Source organism: Apodemus sylvaticus, chromosome 17 (genome assembly GCF_947179515.1).
Source record: "Apodemus sylvaticus chromosome 17, mApoSyl1.1, whole genome shotgun sequence".
Lineage (NCBI taxonomy): Eukaryota > Metazoa > Chordata > Mammalia > Rodentia > Muridae > Apodemus > Apodemus sylvaticus.
This window is the reverse complement of record NC_067488.1, coordinates 63389473-63407607: the sequence shown is the minus strand read 5'-3', so window position 1 is coordinate 63407607 and position 18135 is coordinate 63389473. Positions and strand designations below refer to the sequence as shown.

General features: G+C 43.7%; 1 protein-coding gene across 1 annotated transcript in view; it reads right to left on the bottom strand.

Annotated features, from left to right (window-relative positions):
- Tmem117 (transmembrane protein 117) overlaps nt 1-18135 on the bottom strand; it is a 470864-nt gene that overhangs the window by 370823 nt on the left and 81906 nt on the right. The window contains exon 3 of the mRNA XM_052161429.1: nt 12393-12525. Coding sequence (XP_052017389.1) covers nt 12393-12525 — 133 coding nt within the window. The remainder of the gene's footprint in view (nt 1-12392; nt 12526-18135) is intronic.

Genomic DNA, 18135 nt, shown 5'->3' with positions numbered 1-18135 from the left:
AGATTTTCCTTCTCTTTCCAAATTATTAAAATTACCAAGCAACCACTCAGTGGCTTGCTGTATGCATGCTTTTTTTTCTCTTCAAAACCATGATGAAGCGCTGCATTTGTTTCATTCATGGACAGAAAATAAGGCCAGCTCGTGACCACTCACAAATGCGGCCGTAGCCGCAGCCAGACAGCGCCATGCAGCCGTGAGTCAGCCATGTTAGGTCATACAGAAGCTTACAAAAGCTCCTGTTTGGTGAAACCTATGGATGCCAGGTGCTCATCTGGGAAGTTTTATATTAATTAGGAATAACTGTTTTACCTTCCTAAGAGCAATAATATTTCACAATTAATGTAACCTTTCCAGTCCCAGGAGGTGTGGTCTGCTTACCTATGTTCTAATCTGCTATGGCCTTAGGTTTGACCCTGTGCACTAACAAAAATGATTGAATAAGTAAGGTCATGTTATCACATTGACCCGTGATGTTTCTGCTATCATATTTATAGAAACCAATGTCTTCTAAGAGCCAGCATTCTGAGAAAGCAACTTATGCCCTTCCTTATCAATCCTTATCACTTGCTTCATAGGCGTGCGTATAGCAACTGGTCTGCACATGAGGTCTTATTTGCCACAACCCTAGGGCGGGTCCCAATACTCTGCTGTAAATCCCCCACAGTATTATACCAGGAACTGGCTAAGAGGCATCCCTCGCCAGATACTGCTTTCTAGATCAGAACTGTTCAGGCACGGTGGCTCCCATGTATACTCTCGCCAACGCTTGGGAACTTGAGACAGTTTTGACTCTAAGAGTTCAAAGCCAACCTGGGCTGCACACTGAGTGCCAGGTCACCCTGAACTAGAGTGAAACCCCATCTTTAAGGAGATTCCAGTAAGCAGCTATGAAAAATGATGACGGAACGTTCCTCACGCTGGTCAAGCCAACATGTGGACTCTGGAGTAACAAGGACATAGCATCGATCGCCATTTCTCAGTGATTCTGTAAGAAGCCATTGATTAGGACAGCACGGGAAGACCCAGTATATCCTGTACTGCTTACCTTTGTACAGTCAAAATCAAGTAATGGAAAACTAAGCCGTCCTACTATGTTTTTTCCTATCAAAGCTGCCTCATGCTCAGTCAGTCCCAGCTACCAGTCCCCTGTCTTCTCTCCCTCCCTGCCCTCCCTCCCCCTCTCTCTCTGTGCCCTATGGCATCGATTGACCAGACTTAGCCCTTCAACCCGTTTTTCAGCTCAGCAGCTCAGTCTCAGCGTTTGCCCTTCCTCGCAGCCTCAGTAATGAATGTTGCTATTATTGTGAATTAATTGTACGAGCCAGTCAGTGTTTAGCCTAATTAAGAAGGAAGCCCACAAATTATTTGAAGCACCACTCCAGCAGAATTTGCAGTCAGCCATGCATCAGCTGCCCAGTAAAGCCACCCAGGCAGGCCGAGGCCCCACCCTCTCCTCGTCCTAACCACAGTGCTCTATTAAGTACTTTAGGGACTGGGGGGAGGGGCGGGTCTTAATTCATCATAACTCAAATCACTAGTATTTATTGTGCTTAAGTCTATTCCAACTCACGGTACAAACAGCTAAATGTTCATGAAGACCGTTTAATTTTTTTTTTCTTACCATTTCTCCAAATAGACTTAGCACTCCTAAAGACAAACAGACAGACAGACAGACATTTATTCCCCAGAAGGAAGCTTTCCAGTATATGATGATAGGTGGCCAACCATTTTTCCACTTGAAAGCAACAAATAAAAATCACTGTGCTTGACAGTAAAAATCGTATACCTGGCTCCTGGCCCTACTTCAAATGAGGAGAGACTAGATTTCTTATCAAATATCACTCTGGACTCCATAAGCTTTTGTGAGCTTTATCTGTTACTTAAAAGCATTTTTTTTTAGAACAGTAAAGAGGAGGCTGAGGAGACCATTAATAAAGTGCTCAAGTCTGAGGATCCAGGTCCCGATCCCAGCGCCCAGGAGGTGGAGACGGGGGCTGGCTGGCCAACCAGCCTAGAGGAATTGATGAGTTTCTGGTTCAGTGAGGAGACCTTGTCTCAAAAACTGAAGTGGTTGGTGAATGAGAAAGACAGTCAGCAACGACTCCCAGCCTCCGCACCTGTGTATACCCGTGGGCCGGAACCCACAGGAGCCATAAAAGGAGATGGCATCCCCTGGAACAGTAGTTCCACATGGTCACACCACTGTGAAGATGCCAGGGATCAAAGCCTGGGTCCTGAGCAAGGGAAGTAAGTGTGCTTAATAGCTGAGCAACCTCTACACACACACACACACACACACACACACACACCACACACATGCACCCTTTTGAGACTTTAAAAAAGAAGGAAACTTAGACGCACTCACACACACACACACACACATACACACAAAACCTTCTGAGACTTTTAAAAAGTAGGAAACTTAGAGAAGCAAATTCTGCCTAAAGCAAAAGCTCTCCCTCCATTTTTTTTTTCATTACGGGGTGAAAGATGCGCCTGAGCCTGCGCCTGCGCCCACCTCTGTGGTGAGAAACTGAAGCTGTAGGGCGTGCCACGCACCTGACAGAGCACCAGTCGTTCTCTGAGAATGAAGCCACAGACCCGGGGCTGAGGGAGGTCAGGTGTGCTTGGGGTCTGACAGCAGGAGACCCAGGACAGTCTCTCCCTGCAACCCTGTCTCCCCAGTCTCTCCGCCTTGCTCATTCTTGCTTGTTTAGGTTACTGCTCTAGACACAGCCACGGGAATCGGAGGCTCGGAAGCAGCGTCCACTTCAACGGCTTTTTCCTCCAACCCACCCTGGTCAGTTGCTCTGTCCTTTCTCGCTTCCTCGAGGGCCCCGTGGCACTGAGCAGATCAGGTCTCCATGTAGTTCCTCAGGAGAGCATCTCAGGAAGGAGGCAAAGGGAGGTGGAGGGGCTAGCCTACTCCCATTGTGTCAGAACTTCTGGCTTCCTTGTTATGCCTTACATGTGAAGACTTTCAAAATTCTTACATCTCTGTCTTTTCCCCCCTCGGCTCTTCTCTATGCTATATTTAATCCCTATTTATATATTAATACATTTTTTAAAACTACCTGGAAAATGAGAAAAAAAAACCTGAAGATTTTCTTAGTGATCAGCTCTACACACATCAGTTCAGCAGCCTGCCCCACACAGGGCCCTGCTGAGGAAAGCAGTCTTGTTCACAGTGAGCATTTTGAGGGTGGGCGCCTGGTTTCTTCAGCGGTAAGCTCAGTATTTGTTTTTGTAAGGCTGGGATAAGTCTATAAACATGTGAACATAAGCATGTGTTTATAGATACTGTCATAGGAGCCTGTCCTGCATCCTAATGTGGGCCAAGGACATCACACAAAAGCACTTGTGGTAGAGTTTGTTCTGTAAATTTCATCGAAAATTCCCTGGGGTCTGGGGGATGGCACAGGGAACAACTCCCGCTGCTCTTACGGGGTGTTTGAATTCAGTTTCCAACACTCATCGTCAGGTAGATTCGCCGTAATTGCAGATCCAGGGAGCTAACAGCTCTGGCCTCTTCGAGCACCCACAGGGTGCACACTTACAGACATACACACAAAAATTGTACAAGCCAGACCAGAACCTCTTGTGGTGCTGACACTACTAGAAATGACAGGGGGCTGCCTCATAGATACTTCAACCATGAGATTGCCTACACAGGACCTGCACAATGACAATATAAATAGACATTCTAACACAAGAGGAAAACCTCAGGGGATCCCATGCCCTAGAAGAAGAGCTACAGGTAATTAAGGAATGCTTACATGTGAAGGGAGAGAGAAATAGCCTCTTCCGGGGGTAAACATCCCAACTGGATATCCAATACCAATTGGCAGTCACCCCTAAAATCATACACACAAGCAACACTAAACAGACTCATCAAATTGAACGCGCATGCGCGCACACACACACACACACACACACACACGTACACACACTAATAAAGAAAATGAGACCATCAGTTTGAGGAGCAAAGGGATAGAGGGGGTTGGAAGGAGGGAAGGAAGGATGAAATGGTATTAACTATATTTTAATTTAAATAATTTTAATTAAGAAAACTTCTCTGATACCAAAGACATAATCCACAAATTAAATGATGTCCAAAAAGAATGGAGGAGTGGCCCCTGGTTCTGGAAAGACTCAGTGCAAGAGTATAGGGGAATTCCAGAACAGGGAACCAGGAAGGGGTAAATGGAGGAACAGGGGAAGGGAAGAGGGCTTATGGGACTTGCAGGGAGTGGGGACCCAGAAAAGGGGAAATCATTTGAAATGTAAATAAAAAATATATCAAGAAAAAAAAGAAAAAAAACTGCTTTGACTTCTTTTATTGTCTGACAATAAAACAGACAAAAATGTCAACATTGTGTTTCAGAAACTCAGGAAAGGGCAGATTTCTCCGTTTTGTGTGGTTGTTTCTCAGCTTTTAGAAGTGCCTTGTTAGTGTACATTAGTTGTGGGAATGCTGGGTGATAACACAGTCATGTGCTTGCCACGCACTTTGGGCATAGTCTCTCTGATTTGGGAGGGGGAAAGAATCTTACTCCTGACTATTATAAATAAGGCTGCTAATTATAAATAAGACTGTGGACTTATGGGACATATGGGGGGGAACTGAGAAAGGGGAAAGCTTTTAGAATGTAAACAAAGAATATAGAAAATAAATAAAAAATAAAAATAAAAAAATCTTACTCCCTTTAACAACCAGCACTGAAAACATGTCTTTTGCTGCCCCCCTGTGGCTCTTTTTGGTATAAAATTCTGTTCCTAGAATGGTCTTCAAAAAGACACTTTTTGTTAGAAGGGATAGGGAAGACCTTTTCCCAATCTGTAGTCTGTCATTTTGTCCTGTTGACAGCATCCTTTGCCTTACAGAAGCTTTTCAGTTTCATGAGGTCCCATTTATCAGTTGTTGATCTTAGTGCCTGAGCCACTGCGTTCTGGTCAGGAAGTTGTCTCTGGTGCCAATGAGTTCAAGGCTATTCCCCACTTTATGTTCTATTAGATTTAGTGTATCTGGTCCTATATCAAGGTATTTGATCCACTTGGACTTGAGCTTTATTCAGGGTGATAAATCAATTTTCATTCTTCTACATGCAAACATCCAGTTAGACCAACACTGGTTGTTGAAAATGCTTTCTTTTTTCCACTGTGTGGTTTTGCCGCCTTTGTCAAAAATCAAGTGTGCATAGGTGTGTGGGGTTATTTATGGGCCTTCTATTCTATACCATTGATCAACCTGTATGTTCCTGTACCAACACCATGCAGTTTTAATCACTACTGCTCTGTACTACAGCTTGAGGTCAGGGATGGTGATTCCTCTGGAAGTTCTTTTATTGTTCAGGATTGTTTTGGCTATCCTGGATTTTCGTTTTTCCATATGAGAATGACTATTTCTTTTTTTATAAGATATGTTCTTTATTTACATTTCAAATGATTTCCCCTTTCCTGGTTCTCCCCTCCCCCTGAAAATCCCATAACCCATTTCCCCTCCCCCTGTTCCCCAATCAACCCTCCCCTGCTTCCCTGTCCCAGCATTCCCCTACACTGCAGCATTGAGCCTTTCCAGGAACAATGGCCTCTCCTTCCTTTGATGTCCAACAAGGCCATTGTCTGCTGCCTATGCATCTGGAGCCATGGGTAAGTCCAGGTGTACTATCTGTTTGATGCTTCTGCCCACAAGTGCTAGCTGATTGGAGCTGGATATAGCTGTCACCTGGGAGGCTCTGCTAGTGAATGACAAATATGGAGGAGAATGACTATTTCAAGGTCTGTAAAAAATTTGTGTTGGAATTTTGATTGGAATTGCATTGAATCTGTAGATCCTTCGCTTTTGGTGAGACGGCTATTTTCAATATGTCAATCCTGCCGGTCCATGAGCATGGGAGATATTTCCATCTTCTGAGGTCTTTTACAATTTCTCTCTTCATTGACTTGAGTTCTTGTCATATAGGCCTTTCATTTGCTTGGTCAGAATTACACCAAGATATTTTTATATTATTCATGGCAATTATAAAAAGGGCATTGTTTCCCTAATTTTTTTCTTGGCCTGTTTTTCATTTCTATAAAGGAGGGATGCTGATTTTTTTTTTTAGATAATTTTGTATCCAGCCATTTTGATGAAGGTATTTATCAGTTGTAGGAGTTCTCTGGTAAAATGCAATTCAAAACAACCCTGAGATTCTTTCTTACACACGTCAGAATGGCTAAGATAAAAAACACCAGCACATGCTATTGAGGATGTGGGGCAAGGGGACTACTCCTCCATTGTTGGTGGGAGGGCGACCTTGTACAACCACTTTGGAAATCAATTTGGTAGTTTCTCAGAAAACTAGAAATAGTTCTACCTCAAGACCCAGTTATGACATTCCTGGTCATATACCCACAAGATGCCACTATACCACAGGGTCACTTGCTCAACTATGTTCTTAGCAGCTTTATTCATATTAGCCAGAAACTGGAAACAACTTAGATGTCCCTCAACTGAAGAACGGGTAAAGAAAATGTGGTGCATCTACACCATGGAATAGTACTCAGCTATTGAAAACAAAGACACCATGAATTTTGCAGGCAAATCGATGGAACTCGAGACCCTCATCCTGCCTGAGGTAACCCAGAGCATGCATGATACATACTCACTTAAAAGTGGACAGCAGCCAGAAAGCACAGGATACCCATGCTACACTCCACAGACCCAAAGAAGCTAAACAAGAAGGAAAGCCCAAGCAAGGAGGCCCCAATCTCACATAGAAGGGGGAACAAAATAGTCACAAGCAGCAGATGGAGGGAGGGAACTGGGTGGAGGGGGTGAGGTGGGAAATGGGGGGCAGGTTTATGTGTGGGGAGGGTCAGGAGAGAGGGCCAGACGGCTAGGAAAATTCATGGAAATCTGCAGCTGATGGAGTAGAGAAGAGGGCATCTCACATCCCAGAGACCCGGGGTGGGGAGGCTCCTAGGAATCAATGGGGGTAACATTAGCTGAGACTCATGGCAGTGGGGATATGGAACCTGAAGAGGCCACCTCCTCTAGCCAGGCAGGAATCCCAATAAAGCAATAGAGACACACACACAAAACTTTCAACCCAAACTTTATCCTGTCTACAAAAAATACAAGGACAGGGGAGGGAGCAGAGACTGAGGGGATGGCCAACCAATAACTGGCCCAACTTGAGACCCATCCCACGGGCACACACCAATCGCTAACACTGTCAACGATACTCTGTTATGCTTATAAACAGGAGCATAGCATAACTGTCCCCTGAGAAGTTCCACCCAGCAGCTGACTGAAACAGATGCAGATACGCACAAGCCAACATTGGATAGAGCTTGGGGACTCTTATGGAAGAGTTGGGGAAAGGATTGCAGCCCCAAAGGGGAAAGGAGCTCTATAGGAAGACCAACAGAGTTAACTAAACTGGACCCTTGGGAGCTCTCAGAGACTGAAGCACCAACCAAAGAGCATACATGGGCTGGGCCCTCACATATGCAGCTCAGTCTTCTTGCGGGTCCCCCAACAACCACAGCAGGGGCTACCCCTGAATCTGTTGCCTGTCTGTGAAAGCCTTTCCCCTAACTGGGGGGCCTTGTCCGGCCTCAGTGGGAGAGGCTGCACCTAGCCCTGCACAGGCTTCATGTGCCTGGGTGGGGGGATACCTAGAGGGGCATCTACCCTCTTAGAAGAAAAGGGGAGGGGTATGGGGAAGGGACTGAGGGAGGGACAAGGGGGGAGACAGGCAGCAATTGGGATATAAAATTTAAAAGGGGAGGAGGTATTTGAAGTATCCAAATGCTAAGCATCCTCGAGCCCTTTGCTTCCTGCTTGGAATCCTATTCTAATCACCAAGATGCAGGCCTGGACTTTGTTGGCATCTCTCTTCATTCCTGCCTTCTACAGGGCTTGGTCCTGAGTGTAAACATTGCACTATTCATCACTACAGTGCGCACTATTGTACTGGGACTGCAAGCTCTCACTTCCCCTCTGGTGCAGATGAGCGCTACTCTCCTTTTTCTCTGAGTGTTTTTTCTTTTCTCCCCTAAGAGATAGCTAGGCCAATGGCAGAAAATGTGTGCCTACCATGCAAAAGCACAGTTTGGGTTGGACATCCTTCCTGGCACCTGGCTGCACCTGCACGAATGTCATTTCATTCTTCACCCCGTGCAGAATCTTTTACCAATACAACTGCATATTTCTCACTCCCAACCTGTCTTAGTGAGGGTTTCTATGGCTCTGATGAAATGTTGTGGCCAAAAGCAACTTTTATTTCACTTACTCTATCATAACACAGTTCATCATTGAAGACCGTCAAGACAGAAACTCACACAGGGCAGGAACCCGGAGGCAGGAGCTGATGCAGAGGCCACCGAGGGGTGCTGCTTACTGGCCTGCTCCACACCGTTTCCTCAACCTGCTTTTATAAACAGTGTGAGGCCACCAGTCCAGGATGTCTCCACCCATAATAGGCTGGGCCTTCCTTATCAATCACTAATTAAGAAGACCCCCTACAGTTTTGCCTTCAACCTGATCTTATGGAGGTGTTGTTTCTCAGTTGAGTCCCTCTTCTCAGATGACTCTAGCTTGTTTTAACATAAAACTAGCCAGCACATAGCCCAAATCCTCAATTCAGGTGTCTGTCAAAGACTGAAAACTGAGTCTCTAAGCCCCTGCCTGGGGCGCTCCCCACAGGCTTCCTGCCCAGCTCTTCAGGTTCTACAGTTTCCCTCTTGCTCTGTCCTCTCTCAAGATAAGCTTGGCTACATGCTTTTTAAAACTCCACCCAGCTGTGTTATATTTTCCAACAGTTCTGTTTGTACAGTAGGAGAGATTACTGCATCCACCCCATTATGAGAGAAGAAACTGCTTATAAAATGCTAAAGGCAAACCTGGGACTCTGACCTACAACCTCCAGCTCATGGGAAGGGGCCTCAGCTTATCTTTACGTTCTCTTGAAGCTGCCGCCATAGGCAGCATTTCGGTGCGGAGAGATGCTGAGCAGATGGAGAATAAGATGCACGGAGATGTTTTCCCTGGTGCCGGGAGGTGTAGGAGCCTGAAACTCTGCCCTTCGGGTCCATGAAGCTCATTGGCTCCTTGTCTTCATCTTAGTTCATTCCTCAACGATGCCTAGAACCTTCGAAGTTGGTGTCTGCTTCAGGATGGAACTGGGGGGAAACAGAAGCCTCCTAATTTACCTCTTAGCAGGGATTGTTCTCAGTATCCAGTGACGATGGGCCTCAGCTCATACTAAATTTATACTCGATTCTGAATTGGAAAATGTTTAAAGCATACCAGGCTAGAAATATCCTCCCATACATTGTATGGTTTGGTTTGGTTTGGTTTGGTTTGATTTGGTTTCGTTTATGGCTGGTTGGTTAGCTGAGTATTTGGTTTGTTTGGGTTTTGTTTTTAATCTCTGAAACCATACATGTTCAACATACATTGTAGTCCAGAAGCATCCAGTCTGGGAAGAAAGCCCCCGGCATATGAACACAGTTCTACTTTTTCCTGGGTTTCCTGGGTTCAGGAAACACTTTGGGACTGAGTCCAGGCGAGTGGTTCTCAACTTTCTTAATGCTGCAACCCTTAAATACAGTTCCTAACATATGGTGACTCCCCCAACCATCAAATTAGTTTCATTGCCACTTCATAACTGTAATTTTGCTTTTGTGAAATGTAATGTAAATCTGTCTGTTTTCAAATGGCCTTTGACAACCCCTGTGAAAGGGTCATTCAACCCCTCCAGGGGTGGCGACCCACAGGTTGGGAACAGCAACTCTAGCCCAGCATCACCAGAAGCATCACTAAACTGGAGCAGACTGGAACCCTCTGTGCAAAGCGAGTTGCTGTGAAGAAGCCTACGTCTTATATGAGCAGCAATGTTCCACATCCCCAAGCACCTGTGAGGTCCACGTGCCCCTGATCCTTTCTCCTCACCCTCGTGCCATCATTTCCTGCCCTGCACAGGATTAAGCAATGCTCCAGATACCCAGAAGTACATCACTGTCCTTTTCTCTAGGAACTAACTTGTCCACCAGATTCACAACTAACGTTGAAGCATTCGATTGGTCACATGATAAAAGCCAGCAATGCATCTCTCACAGACGGCCATTTGATGATTTTAAACAGTACATCTAAGCAATTTCTCTGCGTGTGTGTGTGTGTGTGTGTGTGTGTGTGTGTGTGTGTGTGTGTGTTTCAAATGACATATTTAAAGACATCATTTCAGTAGAAGGCTCTTTTCTAACAACTGTGAGACAGATCATGGAAGAGTTCAATGATCACATAAGAGTTCAAATATTCCATAGTCTCTAATAGTGCCTTCAATCTAGGAATAGAAGGGAGCCACAGTTTAGGTAAGACACTATGTATCTATTGTAAAGCATTGGCAGCTTAGGTAAGATACTATGTATCAATTGTAAACCAGTCACAGTTTAGGTAAGACACTATGTATCTATTGTAAACCATTGGCAGCTTAGGTAAGATACTATGTATCAATTGTAAACCGGTCACAGTTTAGGTATACACTATGTATCAACTGTAAACCATTCACTTTACTACACACACCTCCTATTTCCTTCATTACAAAAGTCAGCTTGGAAAATTACCATATAGAAAAGGCTAACAGAGATCTGTGATAACCTTTCAGAGATGGGTCCTTAATAGGTTAGCCCCTCCATTATTATTTTGAAGGAGGAGTCAATTAGAATTCAACTTTGGGCAATCTTTAATTTCTTGATCCATAAAATGGAGACGATAAAAAACCAGGCACAGGGCGAGGTTTGAACTGAGACAACTCAAAGCTCTCAGTTGCTTTGCACTCTCTTTAGGATTCTTTTGATTTAGATGCTGAGTTTTTGTTACACTCTATGCATGGGATTACATGTTACTGCATTCAATTTACTAATTTTAAATCTATCTATCTTCATGTATATCCTTTAGACAGGCCTTATCAGCACCATATAAAAATATTTTTCCATTCTCAGACTCAGGTGCTTGGGATTACAGGCCTGGTTTATCCTATTCGGCTCCTTCCAGTGCTTTGAAAGTACGAAAGCCTCCTGCAGAGAGGCCTCTGGCTGCCTTGGTGAGTCTGACTTCTCACTACCTACTGTTATCACGGGGATCAAAATCTGAGGAGTATTTTGAGGAACATGAGTGACTCCTATAACTCCATCATCAAAGATAAATCCACTGCTGGGGGCATTATTTGGGTACAAGAAATAATCACAACACATCCCTAGTGGTATTCATAGCCCCAAACATTTGATGCAGAATCATTTGTAGATTTTACTATTATAAAGTACAAACAGTGTAAAATGTGTGCTTTTCTGTAACCAGTCAGCCCCTTTACAGTGTGTGTGTGTGTGGGGGGGGGGGGTAAATAAGACTTTAAAGTGGGCTTCTCTCTCAGCGTTCAAAATTGAAAGCCAAACTCTACATACAGCATCCATACTACCTCTCACTGTAGAAATGGGTGGAAATCTTAGCAGCCCTGTTACTTAGAGGCAGAGGCTATAATCTAGTGAGGAGAGTAGACAAACATCTTCCCTAGTAATTATCTCAGAATCAATACATAAGTGGCTCCTTGTTAGTACTTCTTCAACTTCTGAAGATTTTAAAGCTAAACTAGCTTTCAATGTACTGCCTTTAAAACTTAACTGAAGGCAAAGTATTTGGACCAGTCTTCCCAGTGTTCTGCTTTTAAAACTCAGCAAAGCAAAGCTAGAGGACTCTGTCCTGTGAGTCTGACCTCTGTGCTTTGCTGTGCAATGAAAAAACGGGAAAATTGAAAGAAAATCTTCAAAGCACTTATCAGCAAATCTCCCTTCTGCTAGGATGTGCTAAGCATGGTGGTGCTCCATCTGCATTTAATCCAGGGAGTCTGCTGCTAACAGGACCCAGCTTCTCTCTGGGGAAACTGTCAAAAAATATCCTGACTCTTTATTTTAGGCTGCCACACCAGACATGGATCATGAGTTCAAAACCAGCCTAGACTACACACCTAGACCATGTCTCAAAAAAAAAAAAAAAAAAAAAAGGCAAGCAAACAAACAAAGGCTACCAATATCAAAGTATCTAAGACTTTTTATTAAGTTAGGCATGGTGGAGCACTGAACTCTCTCACTATAATAAAATCACACACACACACACACACACAAGTTTTAAAAAAACTAAGGAACAGACTAGGTGTTATAAAATGCCTCTATCTTCCTAAAAAGAAGAAAGGTTCTAAATATCATAAGTAAGACAAACACAAATCATCCCTACTTAGGGCACAGGATCTGCTCAGTAACATGTTTATAACAACTAAAACTGCTGGAAGAGATCTGAGAAGTTCACACACACCCCTCAGCACATGGGTGCTGGGAAGCACGCCATAACTCACCCCATGTTCCCGTCCATCAGAAGAACGGTGTTGTATATGTGAGAGAAGATGAAGAGGAACAGGATGGTGCTGAAGAACATTGTCATCCATGACCCGTGGTCTTCGCGGAACATTTTTAACCGGAGCAACTGACCTGAAATATAAATATTATAAGTCAATGTACAATGGCAATTGAAATTCACATGTCTTTGCTTTACTTTAGCCCCAGGAATACCTTTGGGAAAGGTCATTGTATAATGCCTTTCTGCTTTTTATGGAGAGTCATGAATAAAGTCCAAGATAACCAATACCCTCTAGAGAATGGTATTAATGTGAGAAAGATAGCCCAGGGGTCATCCACTGTCCGGGGGTTATCCACTGTCCAGGGGTCATCCACTGTCCAGGGGTCATCTACTGTCCAGGGGTCATCCATAGCCCAGGGGTCATCCATAGCCCAGGGGTCATCCACTATCCAGGGGTCATCCACTGTCCAGGGGTCATCCATAGCCCAGGGGTCATCCATTGCTCAGGAGTCATCTATGACCCAGGGGTCATCCATGGCCCAGGTGATAAACCATTGTCCAGGGGTCATCCATGGCTCAGGGGTCATCCATTGCCCAGGGGCCATCCATTGTCCTGGGTCATCCATTAGCCAATGATTATCCATCACATTGTCACAAGGACACATTAGAACACTACCCTTGCTGGATTTTATGTATTTTGGTTCACACTAAATCTATTTAAGGCTTGGCAAAAAGCCAAGGAGTCAGTTCTGCACAGTTTCTTTTTGCTTCCAGACACCCATCCTAAAACCATGGTGAGTTCCACTTCTAATAAAATACGATTTCTTAAGGAACAAGACAAGGAAAAACAAAGATACTGTCACCAGCTGCAAAGGACTCAGCTTTCCTCTGAACTCTGAAAAGTCTGTGCAGTCACATGTGTGGGAGAGGATCCCTTGTGTGTTGCAGAGTGCAGTGTGACTTGTTGGAAAATAAAATTTCCATCCTCATCCATGGAATCCCAGTTTACAAAGACAAATTATATATAAAGAGAAATAAGTTAAAATGTTACATTTTATAGGAAAGAATATATAGTAGGATAAGCACTGAAATAAAAATTATTAATATCAGAAGTGTTCCAGAAAAATATTTAAATAATGAATACAAGCATTCTTGAGAGATGAGTACAATAATTTTGTTTTACCTATAAATAAACCCAAGAGTAAGAAAACAGTGACAGTGGGCCACCCAGGCCTCTCTAAAGATAAACTCTGTCTGGTGTAGTTATTTCCAACCCTCAGAAAGCTTATGTCATCAACGATCAGGGAGGGAGATGGTATAGACAGAACCACAGTAATAAGGACCACCTGGGGCTGGAGATGGCTCGCAGTTGGATCACAGAATGCTCCTACTGAAGACCCTAGCTCAGTCCATGAGCTCACATCAGGCTATCCTCGTGTGTTTGTGTGTGTGTGTGTGTGTGTGTGTGTGTGTGTGTGTGTGCCTGCCTGCCTGCCTGTCTGCCTGCCTGTCTGCCTGTCTGTCTGCCTGTCTGTCTGTCTCTGTCTCTCTTTTATGTGCACACACATGCACATGGTTAAAATAAAATATCATTTAAACAGGTTTACTTAAACCTGAGCTTTTTCAAATAAAATGTGTCAATAGAACAAAAAGCTCCCCCTTCTAACTACATAAAATAGACAAATGTCTCCTCCTGAAATGACCTTACAAGGGACAGGCCAACAGCTTATAGAGAGGAAAGGTCTGTTAAGACCCACTTTAGGCTACAGATGGCTCAGCATTTAGGAGCCCTTACTATTCTCCCAGAGAGCCCAAGTTTGGTTTTCAGCACCCATGTCAGGGGGTTAACAACAGCTGGGGAATCTGTTGCCTCTTTCTGGCTTCTACAGAAAGCCACATACACATGTGCATAAATAAAAATAATAATAAAACATGGTGAATTAACTATGTGCTACCTGAAACAGTACAGTCAGTAAAAAGGGAAATGTGATGGACCCATTACACCATCACTGTGGCCAAGCTCACAGCCTGGAAGTCCTTCCAGGCAGTAGACACATCAAAGTAAAACAGCCAGTTAAAGGCGTTAGTACACACTAGATGCACCTGTGGAGCCAAATCACATAAAACTCCCCCCAAAGTAACTTCAAGATTAACTCAAGCAATAACCACCAAATGCCAAAAACATGTACACATGTAATTAAGTCTAGAACCTCAGAGTCATCGCTGTCCAGGCAGCAGGACGGGAATAACAGAGTGGCAAATACAAACGGAAGAGTTAGTCCTGGGGCATTCTACAAGCCCGAAAAACTTTAGCAACAGAAGAAAGCCACCTGAAGACTGCCAGCACCCCCTGGCCATTTCCCCATGTTCTGGAGCCAGTGCTTTGAACAGAACCCCTTGCCATATCTGGGACTTGAACTAAGGGAGAAATTAACTTCTTTGCAGCCATGTCTATTTCAGAGGCTATTAGTGCCAGGCCTGTGTTATCTGGCTCACATGAAGTCTGGACAGACAAACAGCAACTTCATTTCCCTCCCCTTTGTTTGTATTCACAGTTGAAGGAATACATACTAAACATTCCTGCTGAACAGAACACAGTTGGCCAAATTATAGAAGGAAAAATTACAGCCTACACTATTCTCACTGAGACCACATGACTACAGAAGACCTAAGGACCAAACTTGATACCACACTGCCTGCTCTGAACCATCTACACACTGCAGGGAGGTGGGGGACAGCTTTGTCCTTTCTATCATTGTGTTCCTGGGTATGGTGCCATGATCTAAACGGGGGTCAGATACTCCAGAAAATTCATGTTGAAATTCTATTCCTACTTTAACAGTTTTGAGATGTGGCCCCTGAGAGACAGTTAAGTTGTCATAGAAGTTTAATACCTGGGGACCAGGCTGATTCTCTCAAGACCAGATTAGTAACCAGAGACAGGTTGTTGTGAAATGAAGATGCTGCATGCTTTATCTGTGCTGTGCGGGTCCAGTTGCTCTCTGCATTTCAGAGTACTATGAGATCAACAATAGCTGAAATGCCTTCCAGTGCTCAGTGCACTGGCTGGTTTTGTGTGTCAACTTGACACAGGCTGGAGTTATCACAGAGAAAGGAGTCTCCCTTAAGGAAATGCCTCCATGGGATCCAGCTGTGGGGTATTTTTTCAATTAGTGATCAAGGTGTGGGGTGGGTTGTGGGTGGTGCCATCCCTGGGCTGATAGTCTTGGGTTCTATAAGAAAGCAGGCTGAGCTAGAACAAAAAGAAGCTATTTCACCCAGGAGGAGTAGAAGGCAGGAAATCATCAAACTCAGGGCCGAAATCAATCAAGTAGAAACAAAGAGAACCATACAAAAAATCAACAAAACCAGGAGCTGGTTCTTTGAGAAAATCAACAAGATAGATAAACCCTTAGCCAGACTGACCAAAGGGCACAGAGAAAGTATCCAAATTAACAAACTTAGAAATGAAAAGGGAGACATAACAACGGAAACTGAGGAAATCCAAAAAATCATCAGATCCTACTACAAGAGCCTGTACTCAACACAACTGGAGAATCTGGAGGAAATGGACAATTTCCTTGACAGATACCAAATACCAAAATTAAATCAGGACCAACTAGACCATCTGAACAGTCCCATAAAGCCTAAAGAAATAGAAGGAGTCATAGAAAGTCTTCCAACCAAAAAAAGCACAGGACCAGATGGTTTCAGTGCAGAATTCTACCAGACCTTCAAAGAAGAGTTAACACCAATACTCTTCAAACTATTCCACAAAATAGAAACAGAAGGAACACTACCCAATTCCTTCTACGAAGCCACAATTACGCTGATACCAAAGCCACACAAAGATCCAACAAAGAAAGAGAACTTCAGACCAATTTCCCTTATGAACATCGATGCAAAAATACTCAATAAAATTCTTGCCAACCGAATCCAAGAACACATCAAAACGATCATCCACCATGATCAAGTAGGGTTTATCCCGGGAATGCAGGGTTGGTTCAATATACGGAAATCCATCAATACAATCCACTACATAAACAAACTCAAAGAACAAAACCACATGGTCATTTCATTGGATGCTGAAAAAGCATTTGACAAAATTCAGCATCCTTTCATGCTTAAAGTCTTGGAGAGAACAGGAATTCAAGGCCCATACCTAAACATAGTAAAAGCAATATACAGCAAACCGGTAGCCAGCATCAAACTAAGCGGAGAGAAACTTGAAGCAATCCCACTGAAATCAGGGACCAGACAAGGCTGCCCCCTTTCTCCTTATCTTTTCAATATTGTACTTGAGGTACTAGCTCGGGCAATTCGACAACATAAGGAGGTCAAAGGGATACAAATTGGAAAGGAGGAAGTCAAACTATCATTATTTGCAGACGACATGATCGTCTACCTAAGTGACCCAAAGAACTCCACTAGAGAGCTCCTACAGCTGATAAACAACTTCAGCAAAGTGGCAGGTTATAAAATCAACTCAAGCAAATCAGTGGCCTTCCTATACTCAAAGGATAAGCAGGCTGAGAAAGAAATTAGGGAAATGACCCCCTTCACAATAGCCACAAACAGTATAAAGTATCTTGGGGTGACTCTTACCAAACATGTGAAAGATCTGTATGACAAGAACTTCAAGACTCTGAAGAAGGAAATGGAAGAAGACCTCAAAAAATGGGAAAACCTCCCATGCTCATGGATCGGTAGAATCAATATAGTTAAAATGGCCATTTTGCCTAAAGCACTATACAGATTCAATGCAATACCCATCAAAATCCCAACTCAATTCTTCACAGAGTTAGAAAGAGCAATTATCAAATTCATCTGGAACAACAAAAAACCCAGGATAGCTAAAACTATTCTCAGCAACAAAAGAAAATCTGGGGGAATCAGTATCCCTGACCTCAAGCAATACTACAGAGCAATAGTGTTAAAAACTGCATGGTATTGGTACAGTGACAGGCAGGAGGATCAATGGAACAGGATTGAAGATCCAGAAATGAACCCACACACCTATGGCCACTTGATCCTCGACAAAGAGGCTGAAAACATCCAATGGAAAAAAGATAGCCTTTTCAACAAATGGTGCTGGTTCAACTGGAGGTCAGCATGCAGAAGAATGCGAATTGATCCATCCTTGTCTCCTTGTACTAAGCTCAAATCCAAATGGATCAAGGACCTCCACATAAAGCCAGACACTCTGAAGCTAATAGAAAAGAAACTGGGGAAGACCCTTGAGGACATCGGTACAGGGAGAAAGTTTCTGAACAGAACACCAATAGCGTATGCTCTAAGAGCAAGAATTGACAAATGGGACCTCATAAGGTTACAGAGTTTCTGTAAGGCAAAGGACACCATCAAGAGGACAGATCGGCAACCAACAAATTGTGAAAAGATCTTCACCAATCCTACATCAGATAGAGGGCTAATATCCAATATATATAAAGAACTCAAGAAGTTAGACTCCAGAAAACCAAACAACCCTATTAAAAAATGGGGTACAGAGTTAAATAAAGAATTCTCACCTGAAGAACTTCGGATGGCAGAGAAGCATCTTAAAAAATGCTCAACTTCATTAGTCATTAGGGAAATGCAAATCAAAACAACCCTAAGATTTCATCTTACACCAGTCAGAATGGCTAAGATTAAAAATTCAGGAGACAGCAGGTGTTGGAGAGGGTGCGGAGAAAGAGGAACACTCCTCCACTGCTGGTGGGGTTGCAAATTGGTACAACCAC